The sequence below is a fragment of the Hypanus sabinus genome, chromosome 11 (genome assembly GCF_030144855.1).
Source record: "Hypanus sabinus isolate sHypSab1 chromosome 11, sHypSab1.hap1, whole genome shotgun sequence".
Classification (NCBI taxonomy): domain Eukaryota; kingdom Metazoa; phylum Chordata; class Chondrichthyes; order Myliobatiformes; family Dasyatidae; genus Hypanus; species Hypanus sabinus.
In genome coordinates this window covers 68,925,943-68,951,932 of record NC_082716.1, presented here as the reverse complement: position 1 = coordinate 68,951,932, position 25,990 = coordinate 68,925,943, and the positions used below count along the sequence as shown (strand labels likewise).

The 25,990-nt window shown below is 34.4% G+C and overlaps 1 protein-coding gene across 1 annotated transcript in view; it reads left to right on the top strand.

The window, feature by feature from the left end:
• The first annotated feature begins 3,495 nt into the window (after nucleotides 1-3,495).
• LOC132401499 (uncharacterized) overlaps nucleotides 3,496-25,990 on the top strand; it is a 35,427-nt gene continuing 12,932 nt past the window's right edge. The window contains exons 1-13 of the mRNA XM_059983526.1: nucleotides 3,496-4,464; nucleotides 5,867-5,941; nucleotides 7,517-7,667; nucleotides 8,259-8,410; nucleotides 10,083-10,142; nucleotides 10,668-10,801; nucleotides 14,997-15,159; nucleotides 15,750-15,913; nucleotides 18,123-18,258; nucleotides 19,746-19,843; nucleotides 22,925-23,139; nucleotides 23,771-23,924; nucleotides 25,640-25,810. Coding sequence (XP_059839509.1) covers nucleotides 3,496-4,464; nucleotides 5,867-5,941; nucleotides 7,517-7,667; nucleotides 8,259-8,410; nucleotides 10,083-10,142; nucleotides 10,668-10,801; nucleotides 14,997-15,159; nucleotides 15,750-15,913; nucleotides 18,123-18,258; nucleotides 19,746-19,843; nucleotides 22,925-23,139; nucleotides 23,771-23,924; nucleotides 25,640-25,810 — 2,642 coding nt within the window. The remainder of the gene's footprint in view (nucleotides 4,465-5,866; nucleotides 5,942-7,516; nucleotides 7,668-8,258; nucleotides 8,411-10,082; nucleotides 10,143-10,667; nucleotides 10,802-14,996; nucleotides 15,160-15,749; nucleotides 15,914-18,122; nucleotides 18,259-19,745; nucleotides 19,844-22,924; nucleotides 23,140-23,770; nucleotides 23,925-25,639; nucleotides 25,811-25,990) is intronic.

Sequence of the window (25,990 nt, the reverse complement as noted above, 5' to 3'; positions counted from 1 at the left end):
ACCAGAAGTATACTTTATCAATCTGCCTTCATAGAATTTCAAAGTTCAAAGTAGATTTATTATGCAAGTACATATAATATTACCGTGTAATCCCCTGAGGTTTGTTTTCTTGCAGTATAAAAAGAAATACTGTATAATAGAATTTTATGAAATACTATATGGAAACAGATCAAGATTGACAAACAACCAGCACGTAAAAGCAGCCAAACTCTGCAAACATCACCCTTTTAAAAACAGGCGGGTATCAAACAGTATGAAATTAGATGGAATGGAATTATCCACGGAACAGGTTTGCATCGGTACAATAAACTTAAAAGATACAAATTTCTGCTAAACTCCTAGTTGCAGGTATCCTCTGGGTACAGATGCTCGAGCATTTCAACTCATAGTCACTTCAGTAGTGATGGCAGTGGGTCTGAAACTGGGAAATTAGTGCTGTAAAGTTTATTGCCACAATGCATACTATTTTGATATCATCTATGCAAATTTCTTAAAGTTAAGCTGTTTAAATATAACACTAAATTGTAGTTTCATGGAAGTAAGGTTTTATGCAGAAAGTATGCAATATGTATTGTTCTGAAGTAGATTTGATAGATATGCTGGACAGCTAATAAATGTAGCATTACATGATTTAATTACTTGCAATACAATTTAGCACAACACATATTAATATGATAATTTAAAAATTAAATTCTACTTTTTAATTTGGTGTATGGTATATAGTGTCTGACTGATTATTTGGCAATTTGGATATTTAAAGTGCATTCTGTATTTAAATGTGTCCTTCATGTGATGCTCCTTCTTTTCCTCTATAGTTTATTAAAGTTCTAAAATACTGTAATTATTTTGGATTTCAATGATTGCATATATACAGATTGGAAAATCACGAACAATACCTAGTATTATAAATTCTGTTAATACAGGAAAATGGAATATTTTGAAGCAGATGTAAATCTTCATACCACAGAAGAATTGGATATAGAAAATAATGAAGGCCTTTTAGAAAAAATGGATGATTATCATTTTGCCAGCTATGTGGAGAACTACTGTAGTAATTTGCAAAAATCACATGGCAGCACAGAAGATGGATGGATCAAACATGGAACTAAGGATTCTTTAGTATGGGAGAAATCCTTTGAACATGAAATACTTCTAGATGTGGATGATGATGTCAACTTGAATTTTAATGATATATGTAATTCCTATACCATCTGCCTTTCTCAGTCATCATCAGAAGATGCTAGTGTGAACATTACAGCAGGTTTGTAAATGTAACATTTATCTTTCTCTGATGTTTTCTCTTTCTAATGTTCTGATAGGTAAGAAAAAATTGAAACTTTATAAATCCTTTCAGCAATGTCACCAAATGAATGATGAGTATCTCTGTTATTCTCTCATTATGATATTCAATCAATTATACAAATTTTAATTGACATGTAATATTAACCAATGTGTATCATACTAAAAATCAGTGTTTTTAGTGAGTTTTACATTGTGTACATCACCTATCCAACACTGCAACTGCTTTTTTGGCTACCGTGTAAAATCAGAAGTGACACGGTGACAACAACCAAACAGTCAACCATCCAAAGGAAATCTACTTCAGCTAGATCTTTTATTCTTACTTCTCCCCTTTCAGATGTCTGAACTTAAAATATTAGACTTCAATAGGTTAGCAAGACTAGTGTGATAATTTCTCTTAATTTGTAATTGTACATGATATCAAGTTCTAAGTTCCTAATACTAATTCTAACACTAATCTTGGTGGCTATAAGTCCATTCATAAAGAATTTGGAAAAAATTTGATAGCTTATTGTTTTAATTAAATTTAATGCTTCTGCAATTCAATTTTCTCCTCTTAGTTTTAGTTGTACTCAAGGTGCAATTTTATGGATGGATCTGTGCCTTTGTGCTGCAACCTATATATCTTGTGACTAGTGGGGGGATTGAATGAATTGGTATTAAGCAAGGTTAAAGGAGAAGAAAGGCAGAGTTTAAGATGGCTGAAGGGATAGTGGGTCTGTGGTGATATGAAGGAAGTGTAGAAATAGACAAGCTTCAAACAAAAATGATTTCATAGAACGTTGATGCACTAGAACATAAAACATTATAATACAGCACAATACAAATTCTTCAACCAACTATGTCTATACCAGCTATAACACTAATATAAATTATTCCCAATTGCCTGTACCTAATCCATATCCCTCTGTTCCCTGCTTCTTCATGTCCAAGTGTCTCTTAAATGTTTCTATTGTATATTCTTCGACCATCTTTCTTGGCACCTAACACTCTGTATTATTTTGTTTTAATTGCCTCATAAATCTTCTTTAAGCTTTCCATCTCTGAACTTGAAGTGATGACCCCTAGTATTTGATTTATTTTCCACCCTGGGAGAAGACTATATACCTTGTCCATGCTCTTCATAATTTTAACCATTCATCTACATTTTTGTAAACATCATTTGTGTATAATCACAAATGACAAAGGTCATAACACTGATCCCTCTTGTCACAGACCTCCAGTCAGAATAACACCCATTCACCACTGCCCTCTCTTCTATGACCAAGCTAATATTGAATACTCGACCAAGTCACCTTGGATCCCATGTGCCTTAAATCTTTTGAATTAGCTTATAGTGAGGTATATTAACAATTGCTGTATAAAGTCCATCTATACATCATTTACTAACCTACCCTTATCCATCATTGTCTTCACCTCCTCAAAAAAAACTAGAATGGTTTGGGTAGATAAAAACAGAGAGAACAATCTTGAGGGGCTACATCGTCTAGTCCTACTACTTTTTAATGTTCTGTCATGGAAAATGCTACTAAGGAATCAAAATAATAATATGTACAACAGATTTGTTTTGAATTGAATGTAATAATTAGCTCACTGTAGTACAAGAATCATTCAAATCTATATAACTTGAAGAATAAAACTATGTTGGAAAATATTATTTTCTCACATTTGAGTTATAGGAAAACACTTTGTAGATTTTATCCAATTAAAATAATGCATCATTTAATTAACTTGATAAGCTTTTAATAAAGAATTGCTTGATGTGTGATGAATTAATGGAGACTGATTTTGACTAACATTACGTTTAAAGACTACTGAAAATAAACTATTTCCATTTTTGATGGTGTTTTTTCTGTTTCTACAATAGATGACATATGCAAAATTGAAAATAAATATGATAGTGATGAAGAAGAAAGAATTAACACTGAAGAAATTAACTATGAACATAACCAAGGCATTCTCGGTTGTAACTGTTCTGACATGCATGATGAAACAAAACATAATTTGGAAGGCTTTCAGCGTCATAACACAGCTGACAGTACTAGTGATGAAGAACAAGAAGAGTTGCCTTATGATGGTAACTTAAAGAATGTTAGCCATCATCAAAAAGGTGAGAAGATTTATTTACCTGGTAATGTACCACCATTATCCAGAGTCCTGGGGAACCTATCAGGTCTTGGGCCTGTTAGTGGAATGAGCCAAAATATCCCACTTAGAGATCAAAGCTCAATTGTGAAAAATCTGTACCCTCAACAAGAACTGCCCGATAATAAAGTGAATATGGAAGTTAAAGCTTCTAGTCATGAAAATAAAAGTGAAATTACATCAGAGCAGCCAGGTGATTTGTTAATGCCTACAAATGTAACCAAAGCAAAAAGTAGCTTTCAGCTTGGTGGTGGAAGGTCAAGTATTTCTGAATCAGTTCTACATCATCTTTTTGAAGATGAGGCACTTAGTTCATCTATGTACATTGACTCTGAGACTCTACCAGAGACTTCTTTTACAGATAGTATTGAAGAAACTGTAATTATGAATCAAATTTCATCAACTTCCAATAATGATTTGCTCATGAAAAATAACACCATTTGTAAATCAGGAACTGATCTTTCAAAGAAAGAAGAAACAGATGGAAAATTTGGAAATGAAGAACAATTGGTCCAGATGATAAGTCATTCTTACTGCAATAACATTACTGAGGTGAATGTGGAAAAAAATGGCACCTGTAGAAGAAAGACAAGTTGTGATGTAGAGACTGCACCAAAAATAGTACAAGAGAATGCACAAGCACCACTCAGTCATAAAACTGCATCAGGAACTGCTCAAAATCCCATGATAAAAATGAGACGAACAATTTCTTATAATGAAATCAAATATGGCAAAGGAAAACAACATTATCCTCAACTTGACCTTTCCAAAGTTGCACCCAAGGTCAAAATTCCCAAGAGGAATACTTACAACAATTATAAATTTCAAAGATCCAAAAATGCAAAATCTTCCCTCAACTCATCAGAAAATCTCCACAACATTTACAAATCAACAGTAGATGTAGCGCAAAATGTACCAGATAACGCACAGCTTTCAGCAATTGCTACAGAAACAGAAGTTAATATTAAAAAACATTTGGAAGTGAATCAGACCCCTGAAAATTTTCAACAATTGCAGGTAATATACATTTTATGGTCAGATTTGCATCTTATGAAGCCAATAGTAGCCTATATCCAATTAGTTCACTGACATCTTTATGATACCATCAGCTATACATGATCTATCCAATTTGCCAGTGTGCATGGGGCACTAAAACTGTGTTTTGAATGCTTTAATTCTAAAGTGGGGAAGAACATTTTTATTTTTTCTGGTTTCACAAGAGGGTACATTGCCACATAATGTTGCTGTTCATAGACCAATTTGACACTAAAATCTTATCTTACTGAAACAATAGGACTAATGGTAGTTTCAGGTAATAACGTGAATGTTTTCTTCCTTCACTGTGCATTAGTTCCTAATAGTTTTTGATGGCGAAACCATCAAGTATACACTGCTGTGTTCTTTTGATTGACTCTGAATGAACAAAATCAGCGCAGTCACCGGTGTAGATAATGGACTGCCTTCATACAGTGCTTTTAATGATTGCATTCTCCAAATCTTCATTTTCATTGTAGCATTCAAGATGTTTGTCAGTACCTTCAGATCCTTTGTAGTTCCTAAATTGTTGAGGTAGTAAAATAGTTTCATTTTCACTCCTGGCTATTTTGGGCATTTCCAAGTGTGAATGCTTCAAACTGCAGTGTGCAAAACTGTTCTGAATTTCTCACCAACTATCAGTGACAAAAATCAATTCTTTTGAGCACATACATACATAACTTAATGTTATTTAAAAATTGTTTGCTATAAGCACAGTGTAGTAACTAATGGCTACACAAGTGCATGCAAATGACACCAGTTAGAAACTGTGAAGCAACATAATCTCCTGCCTTAATTAAGCGGCATAGTAGCCCAAATAAAGTCCTGGCTATTTTCTTGATTAGTTTTTGTTCTTTAAGAGTTGTCCCAAATAAGCAGCTGACCTAATTAACCGGACACCATGTTTATCAAATAATTATAGTTATCAGTATTAAACACAGTTTTACTTTAAGAAGTTATTGGTTATAAGGTGTGTTTGATTATTTTATTAATGAGATGCAATTTACCTTCAGGTACATAATATAAGGGATAATATAATATAATATAAATCAGTTATCAATACTGATTTATTTTAGATAATAATTTCCAGAAACAATAAGTTGTTCTTTTTCCCTGTTTTAACCTGCTGTAGTCATGGAGTACCACAAGCACAGAAATAGACTCTTCAGCCCATCTAGTCTAAGGCAACCTTCCCTAACTCTGTTATTAGAGAACATTGTTAAAATTCTATTGATCATCTATTTTCTTTGATATGATTTCACATTTTAAAACTTAACACTTTTTTAAAGAATTTGTCAATATTATTTTCAGTAGAATTTTTAGTCTGCAAGTTTCCAGAAAAATGCTCAGTATTTAAAATTTTATTTCCACATTTCATTCTTAGGAAGAGTTTGACAAATTATTAATAAAGTATGCAGAAGCAGAAAATACCATTGATCAGTTGCGGTTTGGTGGTAAGGTATGTGCTTTAGTTTTAGCAACAATATTCGGGTCCATTCTTTCTAACACATGAAATGAATGTTATCGTTATTTTATTTTAAATTTCTAGCATCCACACTACTTTAAATTTGAATTTTTTGATCTCTTGTGGGATGAATTCCATCAAACCTCTCACTAATTTTTGGTTATGGAATTTCTGATTTCATTGTTAATTTTATACAGAGACTCTGAATTGCCTTGTAATCCTGAAGTTACATAATCTGTAAATTTAATAAAAATTTGAATTGGTGGGAAAATCTATTGTTCTGATTAGAGATGATTAATAATGTGCTTTGTGCAGAAAACCCTCTTTGAATAATTGGGAAATGCTTCACTCGGGACTTTTAGGTTGAAAGTACCGTCAAGCATTTCAGATATACAATATCACAATCTCATACCAAAATGCTATAAAGTGCAAATGAAATACATACATTTATTTGTAATTTATTGTTTTTTTTGTATCCAGGCACTTAGTATATTTAATTCCAAAGACACATTGACAAATCAGACACAAGGTAATCAGACACCAATATATAACTATTTGGACAACACTAAATATAGGAATTTCATGCCTGCTACCTCAAGCGTAGAAATGCAGGACTAATATGAATTTGCTCCACTGTTGTAATGTACACTGAGTATTACTTCTCAGATTTTCTGCAGATTATAGGATTGTGGACATGAAGCAAAAGAAAAGATGTTTCAAATTTATTTTTGGTTCACTTAATATTTTTATTTATGTCTTTAAAAATTACTCTAATCTGTAAAAGAAATGTGAACAATTTTAGTTGCAAAAATGATATTTTGAAATGTTAATTATTTGAAATACCTCTATTGACAAATGATGATTTTAAAAAGTGGAAATGATATCACAGCTTTGACAGACAGCAAAGCTGGGAACAGGATTTGCTGGATGTCAAAGCTTCCAATGGCATTTCAGCGCACGGCTTCTTCACTGTTGCATGGAGGTCCTACTGCAATCAGACCACCATTGGAGTCTCGAGTTCTTCACGACTGCAAGAATGATCATGGAGATCAAGAATGATCATGGAAACAAGTGATGTTTCAAGCAAGGTGGGGAGGGGGAAGTGTAGTTGTGGGGCTGCTCGAAGAATAGAATAATCTGAAAAGATTTCTTCAAGTTCCTGCTGAGCTATTAACTTTCTTAGTTAATGTTGTAACCTAATGGAAGGCTTGATCATACTTTATCTTTATAATTAGCATCTAATCTCTTTAAAATAATTGGGAAAATCTCCCTAGGGAGCATAACAATATAGAGCTGAAAGCATTGATTTCGTTAATCATGTGTCAGCATTAACCAGACTTGCTTGGTATATAATGTCATTTGTTCACCAGTGCAAGAATCCAGTTGCTAAATTACAGTTTAAATCTGAAGTTGATTAATAACACAAATCTGAAGTGTATTGGTATGAGATTCACATCACAGAAAGAATGCAACCATTATGTTGAGAGTAGCAAATGTGTATGCAATATACATAGAGGCTCAATATAGCTAACATAAAATGTTAATTTTAACTTTTTATTCTTGTATTAGAGAACTGTAACTTCTGATATATCCAAATCAAGTGAAATGATTCATTTTGGAATTTTGCCATCACCTTGTCAATTAGCTATTTTGACAAGTCCAGGACAACCCAGAGCTGAGCCGATATGCACCAATGAATCAGTCACATTCTTCCCTTTAGGTAAATGAATAATCTCTAGGACATGGAATAGTATTGTGTACCTTTTAGACTTATTCATTGGAAATGTTGTTGAACGGATGGAGTAAGCATGTAAAGACGTTGGGATTCAAGTAGTTGCTGTAGCTCATAACTTCAGAACATTAGTTTTAAGTAATTTCATATTTTAATGTTAATCTTATACCCTCTATAATGAAGGTATTGCTGATACCTTTATAATGTACGAATTATTTTTAAAACCTCCCAAGAAAAATTTGCTGTACTCTCTAACAAAACTTAACAAAACTTCAAAAATGGAGAATTCAACAAAATTCAAAGGTTCATATATCTCATGTAGTAATAGTTTTTACTTTAGCTTAAACTAATCACATTTAAAGGTAGCTAAATATGTAAAAAAAAGATAGAAATCTGATATTCTGACATTACAAAAGTGATTACATGTTTTAATGCATTTGAACCATTCCAAGATGATGAAGGGTGTTACATTACATTACAAGGGTGTGACTTACTTTTCTTTAGATTTAATGGAGATTTATGAATAAATTGCAAAGTTTAAAGGTTTTAGAACTAAACTGAGAATTTTATTTTTGGTAGAACCAACCTGTAAGAACTGCGCCATGTCATCATCAGTAACTTCTGCTGGATCTAAACCAGATTCTTGCCAATCTATTTCTGAATTTTACAAGGCAACAGCAGAACAACTGGCTCAGCAGCTAAATAAACACATTAAGTCTTTTAAATGTCAGGTAAGTATTTATTTGAAACATAGCACAGCAAACTATTCAACACTAGCGATAAATACAGGATGAGAAGAAAACTCTAAATATGTGAAAGTACTTCTCAAATTCTATATAAATCAAGTTTAAATACTTCAATGGTTAATGTAAATAGATTAATAACATAGTTTGATATAGAATTCTGAACCAGACACTCTCTTCCGAGCTCTGCATTGGAAAGAGATTAATAGGTGGATAGAGGATGCCCCCATTGCCTCATTGAAGGAATGTATCATCTTCACAGATTCCTGGTATTCTTTGACTCATGGAGCATTCAGAGTGGAATTGAGAACCTTGAGGTTGTACATTAGGAATAGACAGAGGATTGGCTTAATCAGCAGTAGGAGCATACTACGCCACACTTAGGGCTCATTCCACTTAAAACTGGAATGGAAGTAGGTCAACCTTGATCCCAAGGGGCCTGCGTAACAAGGAAAAGAAATACCACCATTATCTTGTGTTGCACGTAAGTGTGCTAATGTCTTTAATTTCAAAAAAATCAGTTTACAAGGACTCTCCTTTTAATTACTTTTCTAAAAGGAAGTGCTTTGAGACCAGAATCCTGCACTAAAATAAATCTGTTAATGTGATCTTTATAACATGTATACATTTACATTGATTAAAATATTAAAAATTATTAGACCATTTGGCCTGTCTGAAACATTTGCTTTGGTTGCTGTAGGTGCTTGTGATTTGTTTAATACAGTGGTTTCCATAGTTACTCAAAACTTTCCTGTTGCAATATTGAATAGTCTTTGAAATACATATTCACTTGTTTGTTCCTTTCTCAATAGATATCTGACCCTAAAGCTGGGGAAAATATCTGAGCTGTATTTTAAACATGCATGTTTAAGTTAAGTTCAGTGTAGATGGATTAAGTAGTAAGTTTCATTGAGCAAATTAACTTGTATATAAATGGACAAATATACAAATGGAGACATAAATATAGGCCATCTCCAGATAATAAACAACAGGTTCTGTTTTTACAGGAGACCAGCGGTCAATTTTGCCAATTAATTTAGAAAATAACTTAAATTCTTTTGTATGCCCAGAATAAGGAACTCATGTTTGATATGTTATGGACTCAATTACAATTTTAACAATTGGCCAAGCAGAAAATGTAATATAGCATTCTTACCTTGTGAACGACATGAAGTATTAAAACCCGTATGATTTAATATTTCTTTTATTTTAATATGTAACAGTTTTTTCAAGCTCATAGGACTAGATGTTTCAATCCCTTTGATAAGCAGATCTTCTCTGACTATGCATTTTGTATATTTCATCTATTCCTTTGTACTGTATAGCATTTCAAAGAAGTTGTGCCACTTGAAATGTAATGCAATACACACAATGGGGTGTCTATAGTACATTGACATTACCCGTATTTCTTCTTAGAAGCTTATCAAAGCATGATTTTCCAATATTTTGGTGTGCAAGTTTTAACGTGGACAAAATCTGTTTTGTGGTAGAATACCCTGCTAATGAGAGTTTAATGTAGTCTATCTATAAATTAGGAACTAGATGTTAATTGAAGAAAGTCATCTTTAAACAATGTATCTTAAAATATAAACAAATCCTGGAATCATTCCTTTTCAGTTAATATTTTCTTGTTTATTGTACATCTTTTTATCTCCTGTAGGTTGAAGACTTTAAGAACTACCTTAATTTTAAATCTGCTGCTGTGGAAGATAAACAAGAGGTAATATTTTTAATAATTATTTTCAAGTATTTTGATAATCAGAAGAAAACGACTGCCACAGAAACAAAGTAATATTTTTTTCTAAATTTTCTTTTATGTTGTAAGCCATGAAGAATATTCAAATTACTACATTGATAAAACACATTTTGCAACATTCTAGGAATTATGGATATATTCTACTCAATTTACTTCAGTAATAAGTACATTTGTGTTAAATTAAATAAATTCTTCTATTCAAAGACATTTGTTTTTAGTAATACATATTAAAGAACATGAACAAACTAGTCCACCAGTTATCTAGTAACATAGCATGCTGTAGACAGAGTTACAAATCTTGGTCTACATTTTGTCCACAATATTCTGTGGCATAATAACACTTGGTGAATATGAATTTGGAAGAAAGTCTTCTCATTCTCACACTAACAGGTGGAAATAACCTAAGGTCTTTAAATAACTGGTAAATGGAAATGAATGTCATGGACTGTATCATGTGTACATATTTAATTGTGTATTTCCACACAACAGGCAATGAGGGAACTGAGAGATGGCCTAGACAAGCTAGAAAGGACCTACATTGCAACTAAAGATGAGCACCGTAATTTACAACGTCGCTGCTATTTGGAAAAAAATACTACTGTTGGGGAGTTTGACCCAGATAGGTTAGATATAAATAAATGGGATTTTGCACACATACATATGGTCTTAAATGAGTTAATTATGATTTTGACAAATTTATACACCATTTGTAAAAACTATTTTTTGTTTGTTTGAAAGAGATGATCAATTTCAAGTGTATTCAAATAATCTGAATTGGATATAATTATTAGTATTGCAAGTGAATCTAAAATATTTTTGGAGCAAATCATAGTTAATTTCACTTTGAACAAGTCTTCATCTACTTATAAATTTGTTTGTAATGGATGCAGAGACTCCTATTATAGAGGAATTATTTATAATGATAAAATTATCATCACTATTTGCTTTTCATTTACCCCATTTAAACAAGAAATATTTATTGTCTATACTGTATCTTCTCCACTCTGTTAATACTCCTCTCAGTCTATTACACTTCCACAGAATAGTCACAGTAGTGACTCTTGAAGAACGTCAGTGCATACTCCCCTCCAGTCCAAAAGAAACAACCATTCACTTTTACTTCCTGCTTCCTGTTATTTACTTAATTTTTTTTATCTGCACTGCTATTGGCCCGTTTAGTCCATTTGCCTCCATTTTGGTGACAGGCTCATCATATGGCACCCCAAAACCAAACTGAATCCTGCCACCAAGTTGTCCTCAAAGTTAACTGCAACTGAAGTTTTAATGTCAATGTTTTCAATAATTAAATTTTTATATGATCATAATCAGTTAATATCTTTGTCCCAGGCAATTGAACTACTACAATATTTTAAAGAAATCATCCACATGTCATAATATATCAATCATATGCAATGATATAACTGTACAGCATAGAAAGAGCTCTTTTAGCCCATCTTGTCATGTGTGATGCCTATTTATAATAATCTAATTTGTCCACATTGGATCCTTGTACTCCTTTCCTATCTAGGTACTTAGCTAAATGCCTTTGAAATATTGTAATTGTATCTGTCTTTACCATCACCTCTGAAAGCTTGCTTCAGATATCCATCACCTTCCATGTGAAAAATATCTTTCAGATATTTAAATAATCCCTTCTCACCTTCAACTTGTGTCGTCTAGTTCTAGACTCCCCTGCCCTAGGAAAAAATAAATTCTGACTATCTATCTTATCTGTGCTCCTTTATAATTTAAAAAAAAAATTACAAGGTCAAACTTCAGGATGATCTGTTTCAATCTCTCCATTCTAAGCAACATCCTGGTGAATCTATTCTGCATTTTCTTAATCACTGAAACATTGTCCCTACAGTGTGGTGACCAGAACTGTGCACAGTGCTGTAAGCATGATCTAACCAATATTTTGTACAGCTGCAGCATGATGTCCAGACTTTCATGCTTAGTATTTTGACCTCTGAAGCCAAGCAAATGTCTTTCTCACTACCCTACTCACCTCTGCGGCCATTTTCAAAGAGCTGTGGACTTGCTCCCCAAGATTTCTTTTCGTACTCACTTTTATTTACTCCATGTCCTATCAGAATTTGACTTCCCAAAGTACATTACCTCACACTTGTCATCTACTCTGCCTAAATTTCCAGCTATGACCTACCGTATCCTTAGAAATGTATCAAGGATCAACTTTATTTGCCATATACATTTACATGTATTAGGAATTTGCTGTGGTGTGTTGATCAGGGCACAACATGTAATAATTTTTTTTAACAATTATATAAAGTTAGAAGTTAAAGTTCCAATATCAAACAAATGTGCATAAATACTGATATGCATTTACAATGAAAACAGCATTATAAAAAGTGGTTTAAAGTATCTGCAGTACAGTGCAGTGAAGGGGGCAATAGATGGGTGCAGTGGTGGTGGGTTGGGGGCTAACTAGAATAGTTGATCTGATTAACTGCTTGGGGGAAGAAACTTAAAAAAACATGAAGCTTTTGTCTTGATAGCCTTTCAGTTCTTATCAGAAGGGAGCTTTTGGAAATTGCAGTTTGTCGGGTTGTTGACATCCTCAATGATATTTCCTGCCCATGTCTTTGTTCTTACCTGTTGTAATCTATGACTCTACTAATTGTTAAAGTGTCAGCAAATGTCCAAATACTTCTGAAGCAAAGATGAAATTGTATTTCAATTATCAAAACATATTTACCTTTGATATAAGTTCCATTGTGATACCATGGAAATCTCAATAGTTTCAATTTCCTCTGAGAAAATTGCAATCAGGAACCTAAAGGGATAATTATACAGCAGAAAATTGTACTTAAATTGGCAACCTTACTCAGAAAAGGTAACAGATGGGGAAAATAGAACACCATTGCATAAAGCATGGATAAAGGATAAAGCATGTTGCTCCAATATTGCTATTCCTATATTTTGTTGACAGCAATTTGTGGCATCTGTACATAACATTTAAAAATAGAAAGCTGAACATTGCTATTGATGGTGCCTGCTCCTCCACAATGTGCACTTTACAGTTTTCTTTAATACAGTCAGCACAGATTTCGCTGTTAAGATGTGAGCTTAAACAATTATCCACTAACACTACGTGAAAATATGATGAGGAATTCCTAATTTTAACATGAGTAACTGACAAGTAAACTCTTCCCGAGCTTCCAGTCGGTACAGTTATCGATTATAACCAATGTTTCAATGACAAACTCTGCCATCTTCACCAGGGATAATTTCTGGGCGTGTGTAGTCTTGTGGTATTTATACCTCCGTGTCCATCCTTCCTGATTAATTAGCCCTCATCCAATCAAATTTCTGCTTTCCCACCTTGTTTACAATTGAATTCCAGTTCTTACTTACAGTGAGATCTCAACAATTACAGCCACCATCATGCTTCTTAATGTAGAGCAGTTCTTTCTACTTTGATTAATCGTGTGAAAACTATTTTGGACTCGGAGAGTCCCCGAGGAAGAAAGCCAATTACACTCAACATTCCTACAGAATGACTACAAAGTGAAGGAAATGAATCGGGCTCTTAGAAGGGCCGATGGAAAAACCAGGAAATCTAACAACGAGGAGGAACCTGTCACTACCACCTGTCTTCCCTATATTTCCACGGTTTCTGGAAGGATTGCCAGGATCCTAAAGAACCACCAGATTAATACCATCCACAAACCTGTCAGGAAACTTAAATCACTACTATGTGGGTCAAAGATGACCTGGGACTCAGGTCGGCTGGCGCTCACAAGATTCCCTGTGAATTCAGAGCAGTGTATATCAGCCAGACAGGACGAATAGTGGAAACCCGCATCAAGGAGTACAGGAGGTGTATCCGTTTGGGTTACCCGGAAAATTCGGCTACAGCAGAAATGGCTGCAGGTTTTTTTGACGGCACAGAACTACTGTGCTGTGCCATTGGCTTTTGATACCACCTGGTAAGGGAAGCCATTGAAATAAAACTAGAGGAAAGGAATTTTAACAAAGATGAAGGTCTCACTCTAATAGGTAAGAACTGGAATTCGATTGTAAACAAAGTGAGACAGAAGAAACCTGATTGGATGGGACTAACCAATCATGAAGGATGGACAACGGGGGTATAAATACCACTGGACTAGATATGCCTAGGTATATTCTCTAATGAAGATGGCAGAGTTGATATCTGTGCCCGGCTGGAAGCCCAAGAAGAGTTTAGTCATCATACATATCGGGAAAGCACTAGATCCTTTTTCATGAGTAATGAGTTTTTAAAAAAGCTGTGGCGTGTTGGACTATGTTTCTGGTCCTGAAAAAATGATTTTGCAAAAAGTTGAGTCTCCGTACACTATTTAAAAAATATAAATTTTGAACACCAACAAAAATGCATTAAATTTTACTTGTTATATTTAAATTTTTCTTTTCCACATATATGCCCCAAATTTGAATTCACATCCTAAATGATTTAAGTATAATTTATCTTTCTTGTTCTTGTTTCCTGTGCCACCCACTCTAAAGATTTTTACTGTGATTGAATTCCTCTCTGCTGCAGATTGTCAATGGATGACTCAAAGTTCAAGTTTATATTGGAAAAGTGGAAAGTTGCCCTGTATAAATTATAAAATTTTGAGGTAGTTGGAAATGATCATATACTACAGTACTCTGTGTGAGGATCGTATTTAGAGCAGTGTTGTCTATTTTTTTGTTGCCCTGAATTTGGCTGTCCTGGGAATAGTATGTGTGCTTCATAATGATTCTTATGTTGAAATTAAGAGAAATGTAATTGTTCAAAATTTCAACAGATTAACACAACTTTTCTGTTATCTCCAGACAAATTGAAGGAGAAATATTTAGAATAGGAATGGCACTGGAAAATATAAAAGAACAAATTGATGAGGATATTTGTAATCAATCAAGCCTACCCAGTTCCATCTTTACATCTACTCCACACTCCATTCCTGAGCTGTCTTCAAGTCTTGCAGTTTATTCTGAGGTAAATATATTAAAACTTATTATTATTTTTCAGAAGGTGAGGAACTCAAAATCACGTAGTGTTATAAATGGGTCCCTACAAATTAAGATTAGAACAGTAGCATGTATTAATGTATAAAAAAAAAGCAGTGATTCTTTTTTTTTGAAAAGGTAATTTTGGCTCTATAGTGCCGAAGTTTATTTATTAAATAAGTAATGCAAGCTTGATGGAGACACAAGGGACTTCAGATGCTGGAATCTGGAGCAGCACACAAAATGAGCTAGAGGAAATCAGCCAGTCTGGCAGCATCTGCAGAGAGAAATGGGCAATCAGCATTTCAGTGTGGGATCTTTTATCTGTACTAGGCAGACCAGAAGAGCTTCAACCTGAAGTATTGACAGTCCATTTCCCTTCATAGATACTCTATGATCTGAGTTCCTCCAGATCGTTTTGATGGGTCCCATGATACCTTCATGACTATTCATTTTTTAAAAGATAGCGTGAAAGCCAGTAAAGTTTTCAGGTTTGCATAACATTTCAGTCATTGTAAATAGAGCAATTCCTTTTCTTGACTAAAGATTATGCATTCTACCTTATCTTTAACATTAAAGAGTTTCATGACGACCATTACACAAGATGGACTAAGGGAAGTACACGAGGGCAGCTTACTCAACGATGGAAGTGCAACACAGAACATTTTTCAAATGCAGATGAAGACAAATGAGAACAATAATTCAACCTTATTAAAAGAGGCATACTATCACATCCCACAAAGGTAAATAATAGTTTTTTTGTTCAAATGCAATATGCCATTTGTTACATTAATATGGTTATTGATTAAAGCAAGAATGAAGTCATGGACAAAAGATACAGAAGAGGTGTAGAGTTTGCAGACAGAGTGATTAGGATCTGTGTAAGCTTAATGGAAATATAGTTAAAGTTTTCTAAAGGGATTGGATAAGCACTTGTGGAAAAGTGATCTGCAGGACTGTAGCAAATAAGTTGGGGAATGAGCCTTTTTCTCTGCTGGAATGATGTGATGATCGTAGTATCATTGTAAAAGGAAGTGTAAAAATGCACAGAGCATTAGTTAATTAAGTAAATGGGCAGAACTAGTAAATGGTTACCAGTATGAAAAGATCTAAAATAAATTATGCTAAGTTAGAAACAATGGTACATAATGTGAAAAGATTTTAGGATCAATATACTATATCATAAAAGTGGCATCTTCTACATAAATCAGAAAGTTAGTAGGCAGCAAATACAGTTTAAAAAAATTAATAAATTGCTATCTGCTTGTTCAGAAATCCCAATGTCTGAGCATCGGGCTCACTGGATCGGGCTCACAGTACCTCAAACTGACAAAGACCCAGTTTTCATGCTCCCTTTAAACTCTGTGGGGCTCTGTTTCCCAGTTTTAATAGAAAATGTATTCTACTACTCTGCCATATATTAAAGAAATCAAATTAAAAGTGTGACCAGGTTCTAATTGCAATGACATCCAATAGTGTGGAAAATTTACCACTATAGCACCACCAAAATTCTGAAAATAATATTTCTACTGCGGTCAGGAAAACAAATGGCAGATTGCCCTTTCTTGCACAGAGGTTGCAGCTTTGAAGTAGATAAGTATTGTTATAATGAGCAGTTTGCTAGTGAGGCAACATCTGGACTATTGTGCAAAGTTTTGGTATCATTATTATAAAAAGGATACACAAGCATTGGTGCAAGTCCAAAATAGATTCACTAAGCTAATTTCAAACAAGAGAAAATCTGCAGAAGCTGGAAATTCATACAAAATACACAAAATGCTGGAGGAACTCAACAGTCAGGAAGCATCTATGGAAAAAAAGTACAGTCAACTTTTCAGGCCGAGATCCTTCGGCTGGACTGGAGAAAAAAAAGATGAGGAGTAGATTTAAGAGGTGGGAGGAGGGTCGAGAGAAACACGAGGTGATAGGTGAAACTGGGAGGGGGAAAGATGAAGTAAAGAGCAGGAAAGTTGATTGGTAAAAGAGGTACAGAGCTGGAGAAGGGGGAGTCTGATAGGAGAGGATAGAAGGCCATGGAAGAACAAAAAGGGTGGAGGAGCACCAGAGGGAGGCAATGGGAGGCCAAGCAGAGAAGGTGAGATAGGGAATGGGGATGGAGAATGGTGAAAGGGTGAGGGCATTACCGGAAGTTCAAAGAATCGATGTTCATACCATCATGTTGGAGGCTACCCAGACATGATGTAGACAGGAATAAGGTGAAGTGAAGTGGTCTTCCAATCTAGTTTGGGTCTCACCAGTATACAGGAGGCCGCACCGGGAGCACCAGACATGGTATATGACTCCAACAGACTCCCGGTGGAGGTGTCGCCTCATCTGGAAGGACTGTCTGGGGCCCTGAATGGTAGTGAGGGAGGAGGTGTAGGGGCAGATGTAGCACTTGTTCCGATTGCAAGGTTAAGTGCATGGAGGGAGATCAGTGAGGAAGAACAAATGGACAAGGGAGTTGCGCAGGTAGCGATCCCTGGGGAAACCAGAAAGTGGTGGGGGGAGAGAGAGAGATGTGCTTGGTGGTTGGATCTTGTTGGAGATGGCACAAATTCCAGAGAATTATGTGCTGGACACAGAGGCTGGTGGGGTGGTAGATGAGGCCAAGAGGAACCCTATCCCTAGTAGGGTGGCAAGAGGATGGGGTAAGAGCAGAAGTGTTCGTGAAATGGAAGAGATGTGGTTGAGGGCAGTGTCGATGGTGGAGGAATGAAGAACCTCATACTGAGAGCAGATGCGGTGGAGGTAGAGGAATTGTGAAAAGGGGGAGTGGCAATTTTACAAGTAACAGGGTGGGAAGAGATATAGTCCTGGTAGCTGTGAGAGTCCGTGGACTAGGTACGTCCATTACTCAGGTTTTTGTAACCCAGAGATGCCCTATATATAGATAACAAATATTTTAGTCATCCAGTGTCATGTTTGATAATCTTTCTTTGTCCGTTATAGGCAAGCTGCTATTGTACCAACAAAAGCAGAGAATAATACTCCTTCTTCAGCGAACGTTGCTAATTTATCTTTGAACAGAACATTAGAATTACAAAACATCTCATTCCAGGGACAGGAATTATTGAATGAACCTAAGGTGTGTATGACACAGTATGCTTTTTTTTTCATGAGCATTTAAGGATAAACTCAGTAATTTTGTGCACGAGGAAACTTTGCTGAACAACAGGGAAGATGTCACAATGCAGAATTTGTCACAGAATCCAAAACTGAATGCAGGGAATACATATTTCCCTCAAGACTTTCATGCATTCTGTTTATCCTCATTTTAGGCTATAGCACAGAGCAGAATTAGGCCATTCAGCCCATTGAATTTGCTCTGTCATTCAATCATGGCTGATTTATTCTCCCTCTCAATCCCATTCTCCTGCCTTCTCCTCTGACCTTCGCCTTGAGTAATCAAGAACCTATCAATGTCTGTATTAAATATACCCAGTGACCTGACCTCCAAAGCTGCCTGTGGCAATGTGGGCATGTTATGTTGATGCCAGAATGTGTGGTGACACTTGCAGGCTTCCTCCAGCACATCCTTAGGTTAACATAAATGACATATTTCATTATATGTTTTGTTCTACGTATGAAAAAAATGCAGATTCATCACCCTTTGGCTAAAGAAATTCCTCTTCATCTCTGTTCTAAAAAAACTTCTGAGACTCACCAACTAATGGCCAAGAATCTTGTTAAAAATAAATTCTTAGAGTCCTTGCAGCCATGAATAGCTAGCACAAAGACAATGGAGGTCTATGAACTCTATGCGATAGTTATACAGCATGGGGATGGGCCCTTTGAACCAACTGGTCCAGCTTGACCAAGACTCCCATTAATTACTCCCATTTGGCCCATTCCCCTTTAAACCTTTCCTATCGAAGTACCTGTCCAAATATCTTTTAAATATTGTTAGTTTCTCTACCTCAACCACTTCCTCTGACAACTCATTCCATATACTGACCGCTGTCTAGGTGAAAAGTGCCTCTCAGGTTCCTATTAAATCTCTCCTGTCTCTCTTCTGTATGAAACACCTGTAAGTTATTAAATACAAGCAGAAAATATAGCAAGCAGCAGTTGAGGGAGCATCTATGAAGAGAATAGACAAGTAATTATTTTACTGTTGAGTCACTGTCTGAACTGTTATTAAAGATGAATAGCACTTAAATAGATGATTTTGTAAATGGACACTGGCCATAACTAAGAAAGCAGGTGAATGACATGCATTAATGATTTCTAGATTCCTCTGAAGGATCTATTAGAAAGTTACAAATTTACCATGCTTTGTTTATGGTTTTTGTTTAAAAAGTCAAATTGTGAGAGAATCTGCCAATGATTAGCTATTGCATGTGTAGGCCCCAGTTCTCATTAAATGCATTCCTTAACACGTAGTGGCCTCACTCCTTTTGTTTGTGTCGAATTTAATGCACACTCCCTTCTCACAGGCAAAATCAATGACATGTTAATGAGAATCTTCTCATCAATTGTGACCTACTTTCCGCTGGTGTCTTATAAAATAAAATAAATTTTAAATAATTCTTGTGTTTAACTGATATATAATTTTATATATTCCGCTGATAGCAGCAGATGCTCATCCCTGACAGAGGGGCTGGTACATTGGAAGGCAGCAGACCTACCGTTACACACACATTGAATTCTGAGCAATCACAAATGGAAAGGTATTTATGCAATTATCAGATCTACAACCAAATAAAATGCAACTAAGTGTTCGATGTATAATGAAATAATCAACAAACTTTCTGTAAATGCTAGTATTTCTAGCACTTTTGATTAAATTTTAGATTTCTGCTTCCATCAATATTTCACATTTGTATTAACATTGAATCTATTTTGAATAAAGCTTGAATTTTCGGCAAGCTGTAAATCAAGATTTTCACTATGGTTTTAATGTGATATAATTTCTTGGTTAAAATGATAATTATTAATAACAATTAGAATTCATCTCTCTGGTTTTATTACTCAACTCGGTTAGAACACCAGATATCCAAGAAATTTATGAAATGACCCAAACCTCCACCATCCAGGACTTGCTTTCTTCTTGCTGCTGCCTTCAAGTAGGAGGTACAGGAGTCTCCGGACCCACACCACCAGATTCAGGAACAGTTATTACCCCTCAACCATCACACTGTTGAACCAGATGAGATAACTTCACTCGATTTCACCTACCCCATCACTGAACTGTTCCCACAACCTATGGACTCACGTTCAAGGACCCTTCATCTCATGTTCTCGATAGTTATTGCTTGTTTATTTATTATTATTATTATTATTATTATTATTATTATTTCTTTATTGTACTTGCTCAGTTTGTTGTCTCTTGCACATTGGTTGTCTTTTTACTCTGTTGGGTGCAGTCTTTCATCGATTCTATCATGTTTCTTGTACTTACTGAAAATACCCACAAGAAAATGAATCTCAGTGTTCCATATGGTGACATTTAGGTACTTTTACTTTGAACTTTGAAATTACACCTAAACATAATGTTTATGTGTAAATATAAAAGAGTAACAAGAAGTTTTGAAGAGTATTGGCGCTCTGAAGAAATCATCTGCAATTGCCAATATTTCCCATAACATTGTATATTTAAAGAGTCAATCTGACCCAGTCGATTACTGACTACAGAATCAGAGTCAGATTTGTTATCACTGACATCAAGTGATTGTAATCATGATCATTAATCTGTAGAATATATTATGTTAACAATTTAACAAAATAACTGCCTGCATTGATTTCAAAGTTAAACAATCTTCCTGACAACCTACCTTACCTTCCTGAGCACTTATGGAAAGATTTTTAAGTCTCAGATGCAATACAATTTTGAATATGAACATATACATGAATGGAACATTTTTATTAATAATTGCGAAAAGTATTGTAGTTGTGAGAGACAAGATTGATTCCTGAGATGGCAGCCGTGTTGTTTATCAAACTGGACATTCTTTATTTTAGAAGCATGAAAGATGATCTTGTTAAAATGTGCTTATTTCCTCTGACTGGGATGCCTGTAACTAGAGATTCAAATCAAAGGATCAGCCATTAAGGATTGAAATAAGAAAAAATATTCATTAATCCAGACGGTGGTGTATCTTAGAAATCATTGTCCAAAGGGCACTGTGAATGTTTAGTTATTGAGTATATTCAAGTCAGGAGCAAATAAAATTTTATGTATGAAAGGTATCAAAGGTGAGTGAATTATATCTTTTCCTATTTCTAAAATTAGGACAAACAGTCTTTCCAGTTTGTTCTATTTCATTATCAGGTAGTGTCACATCTTTAATTCACTGTTCACTCTCCATTCACTCTTCTTTGTTCAATATAAATACGGTACTAGTATCGAACAAACATCTTTCAGTCACTATTTGAATATATTAATTGATCTAGGATCCTCTGATTTGAGGAAAGTGAGTTCTAATCATCATTACTATTTGCTAACAATGTGCTGCTTGTTTCATTACTGCATTTCAGCTCAAATTGTAACATAATATCTTTTAAACTGGTTGCCACCTGAAGAGGAAATACTTTTCCTATTAGCACCCTTTGAGTTGTTTTGTCATTTTATAAACTACCTAAATTAATCATATTTTGAATAGTCCTCTGTAGAACATAATGAGAATTTATTTAACCAAATAAATCCTGTTAGTATCCAAAGAAGTTTGCAGAGCTAATATATTTTTTCTGAGGCTGTGTCTACAATCAAAGACTTTACTCCAGATGAGGTCTGGCCAAAAAACAGAACGCAGCAACTTTTTAAAATTGATAACTTTTTGGATTTTTGTTTAGGTTTTATGTCTTTGCACTGTACTGCAGCCACAAAACAACAAATTTCACATCATATGTCAGAAATAATAAATCTGATTCTAATTCTGTTTGTTCTGAATTAAAGCCAACTTTGATTAACATTTCATTACTTGTAATTTTGCATCACCTTTTAGTGATTTATACTCCTCTAAAGATTCCAAACTATCACTATCAATTAAATATTCTGAATGGCAGTGAGTTCAAGATGAAGTCCTGGCCTTGCATTTAAGATTAACACTGATATGTTGCCTGTCAGAAGCCAAATGTACCAATTTCTTCCAAATTTCAAGCACGATCTAATTCTACTTTTCTGAACTGGCATGTCAATCTTTCTGAGGTAGCTCATTGGTCCTTTGGATTAGTTTGGTGTTGCTGAATGCTGTGTCACAGGAGACAGAAAAAGCAAGACTAGAGCCATAGAGACATAGAACACTACAGCACAGAAACAGGCCCTTTGGTCCATCTAGATCATGCCAAGAAGAATTACAGAGTTGTACACTTCGATAATAAATGAACCTTTGAACCTTTTGAAATATTAATCTTCCTAGACCTATCAACCTGAACCTGGACGTAGCCCGCTGTACCCATCCCATTCATGTATCTATCCAAATTTCTAATGGAAGGAAAAGATTTGGCAGGACAAGACCAGCTTTCATGGATGTGGGGCCATCCAAGCAACGCTGATAACTGACTTGGTGATTTGGAAAGGGTAGTCCAGTTGAAATACCTTTGCATTGCAAGAACATTACCTTGCCTCAATCTTGGCAAAGAGCCAAGAATATAGAAACATGTAGGTTTCACAGACAACAGTAAAATAAGCCTTTTCTTAAGTAAGATAATTGGAAGGTCTAGATTAATGCATAATGTACAATAAGCTTTTTAGTAGTATGAAATCAATTACATGCTAAACTTTTTAAAACACCTTTTCATATTCTATTCAGAAACTCGGGCCTTGGTGAACATATGCTTTCCTCTAAATCAGAATTACGCAATGCAAACGGGGAGCCTCCATCCGTGCACACAGATGAAAATATAAATGAATTGGGCGATAATAAAGTAAGGCAGTTACTTCAGATGGCTGGTCCTTTGGGCTGTGGTACTCCGTTCAACTGGCATAAATCCATCACTGGTGTGACTGAATCTCCAACACAACCAGGTAAAGGACATAAAAGGTTAATGTTTTGATTTGATGATCAAAACTTAACATTTTTAATGTGTCGTTAGTTAGTCTGTCTGCTGATGCTGGGTACAAAGTTTAAATTGATTTAATATAATTTCAACAGAATTCCCTGTTGGTTTTTTTTTGTATACTTTCTTTAAAGAGGATCTTACAATTACAAATTGTTAAAACTTTAATATGCTAACACTGCAAAATATAGCGATTTAATGTTAAATAATTTTATTATTGCATTAGCAAATACACTCTAGTTATTTGTAATATTTTCATTTTTTGTGATGGAGCTCTAATCCCACTTTTGTTTTAAAGAAGCTGTTGATTTTCAAGCTTAATGAATGAAACTAACGTAACAAAAACAAGTAGTGAATGAATCATATTCACCACAATGGCGGCATAGACAATTAGATTATTTGATCTTCTACATGGTACAAGAATAGTAATATGAAGAGTGAAAAAGTCCTAAGGATCATCAGCAACAACATTTTCATATCCTTTGTGGTGCATCAGTATGCCAGCTTTTTTCAGTATTATATCAGCTAGCATTAAAAAAACTTTTATTACATTACTGAACTGGAAATCAGTTGCATTGTATTTTAACTTATTACTGTAGAAGCATTCCTACAACTGGATTTTCTTACTGAGTGCTCAGATGATCACATACCATTGCCAGACCCTCAACAGTGCACATCTAGAATATCTCTACAGCAGACTACCTGTGACATAGATGAAAATGAAAGTTTATCTCAGCCAGGTTCTGCAAGAAAGTAAGTGGGATTTTATCTGAATTTAAAATTCAACTTGATCAACTATGTTTACCATTGAACTGTAACAGGCATGATATAAAATATATTTACTGATACATTTTACTGTGCCAAATAAATAAAAATATCAGTCACTTCCATTTTCATTTCCTTGTAAGGATTCCTGGGTTAGTGATACAGTGGCCCAATAAAGTTGTTACAGTAGAAGTAATTAAATTAAAGTGGAAAATCTTAATTGATTGATTAAATTAATATAATTAACTTGCTGTTGTGATTTCCAAATACAAATTCATATTGAATAGCCGCATTTATTCAAAGTTATTCAAAACTGAAGCATTCTCTATTGATCACTAACTAAACTATGAAAACAGGAATCTAATTACAATTATTATCTAGAATTTAATGCACATACTCTACACATCAACAGGCATATATCCTTTCACAGAAAAGCAAATGTGTTATTATTGTATCAATTTATACATCACATAAATTAGTTTGAGCATAGCATTATTTGAGGAAACATTGAACTGGTTGAATGTGCTGTGCACAAGTTGAATCTATGTGTATTTGAGTAACTATATTTGTATTTTCATGTGCAAAAATAATTAACAATCCAGAGTCTAAGTACAGCCTCTAGCACAAGGACGCATTGCCATGTGAAATTTAGCTACCTATTGGTATTGTAAGTTCAGTGAAAAGCCAAGAATGTATGATAGATTGCTTGGAGAGAGAAAAGGAAGCCAAGTGGGGAATTGTGCATAAGATTCAGCAGTAGGAATACTGGTATTTGTATTGAACAACAATAACCTCAAATAGTCAATGCAAAGTAATCAAATTCGCATCAAGTTAAGCAGAGTGGTACTTCATAGTCTGTTTAAAAACAATTGGATGAATTAAATAAGATACATTGGTGGGGTTGAACAATTACAGATAAATATATATTGCAGACAAAAAGAGTGAAAATTTTGAAGCATATACTCTATGAACATTGTTGAAATATATCAAGATGCTAAAGAATCAAGTTGATTGAACTTTTAATATGTCAACTAAAGTGGAATACTTTTAAAGCAAACAGATATTGACCAAGATGGTTCTAGTAGTGTCTGCTTAATTTTCAATAATGGATCTCAAGGGGCATGGGAACCACTCTAACATTAAAAGTTGTGTGTATAGGATTAATCTCTATTACTAAAGATTGAAAAGACTCAGAATCTCAGCCTGGTACAGACATGTAGAAGAAGTTATAATATTGAAATAAAAATTCATGAAAGGAATTGATAAATCTAATTGTGTACATTGGGCAAAGAAGATACCCATTTAATAGAGCAAATTAGGATTTGATTCAGAAAAGTTGCTTTTAATTTCTGCATTAAGCTACTGACAGCAAGAATAGATCAGAGCTGAGCTGTAGGAAGAAACAACAAGAATCATTTAAGAATGAATTAAATTTTACTGAATGAATGAAATATGAAGGGTCTGATAATCTTTGTGATGCTTACCTTATGATTTTACAATTCTACTGTGCTAACTGCAATTCTTGTAGGTGAGTTCATTTTGCTTTCTTAGTTGAGCACAAACACAGTTAAGGTGGACAGAAGTTTACAAATGAAATAGTTTTCAAATATACGTAAGTAGTATGACGTATAATACTTTTAATGAGGTCGCACAAGGACTACATTTCGATACAGTATACTGATATACTTATTGTTCTGTTTAAGTGAAGAAATCATGGAACTGCAACTTGAAGTTGCAAAACTCAAGCAAAAATTGGAGGAAAATCCCTCTCAGTTTTCTAATGATCCCAAGACAAAAAAGGCTTTTGAATCTGTGTTACAGAAACAAAGCTACAGTATCACATCATGTCATAGAAAGAAAACTTCATCCAGAAGGTAAAATCATTATTCATATTTCTTTGTTTTTATTAAAAAATATAATTGTATATGAACAATCCAAAGATGAAAATAATTGATACAATGGAATAGTTTTAGAATAGCTTTTTGGTTAATATTTTGATTATTAAATGTTTAATATTAAGATATATATTAAGTTCTTTACTTCTGTTTTATGTT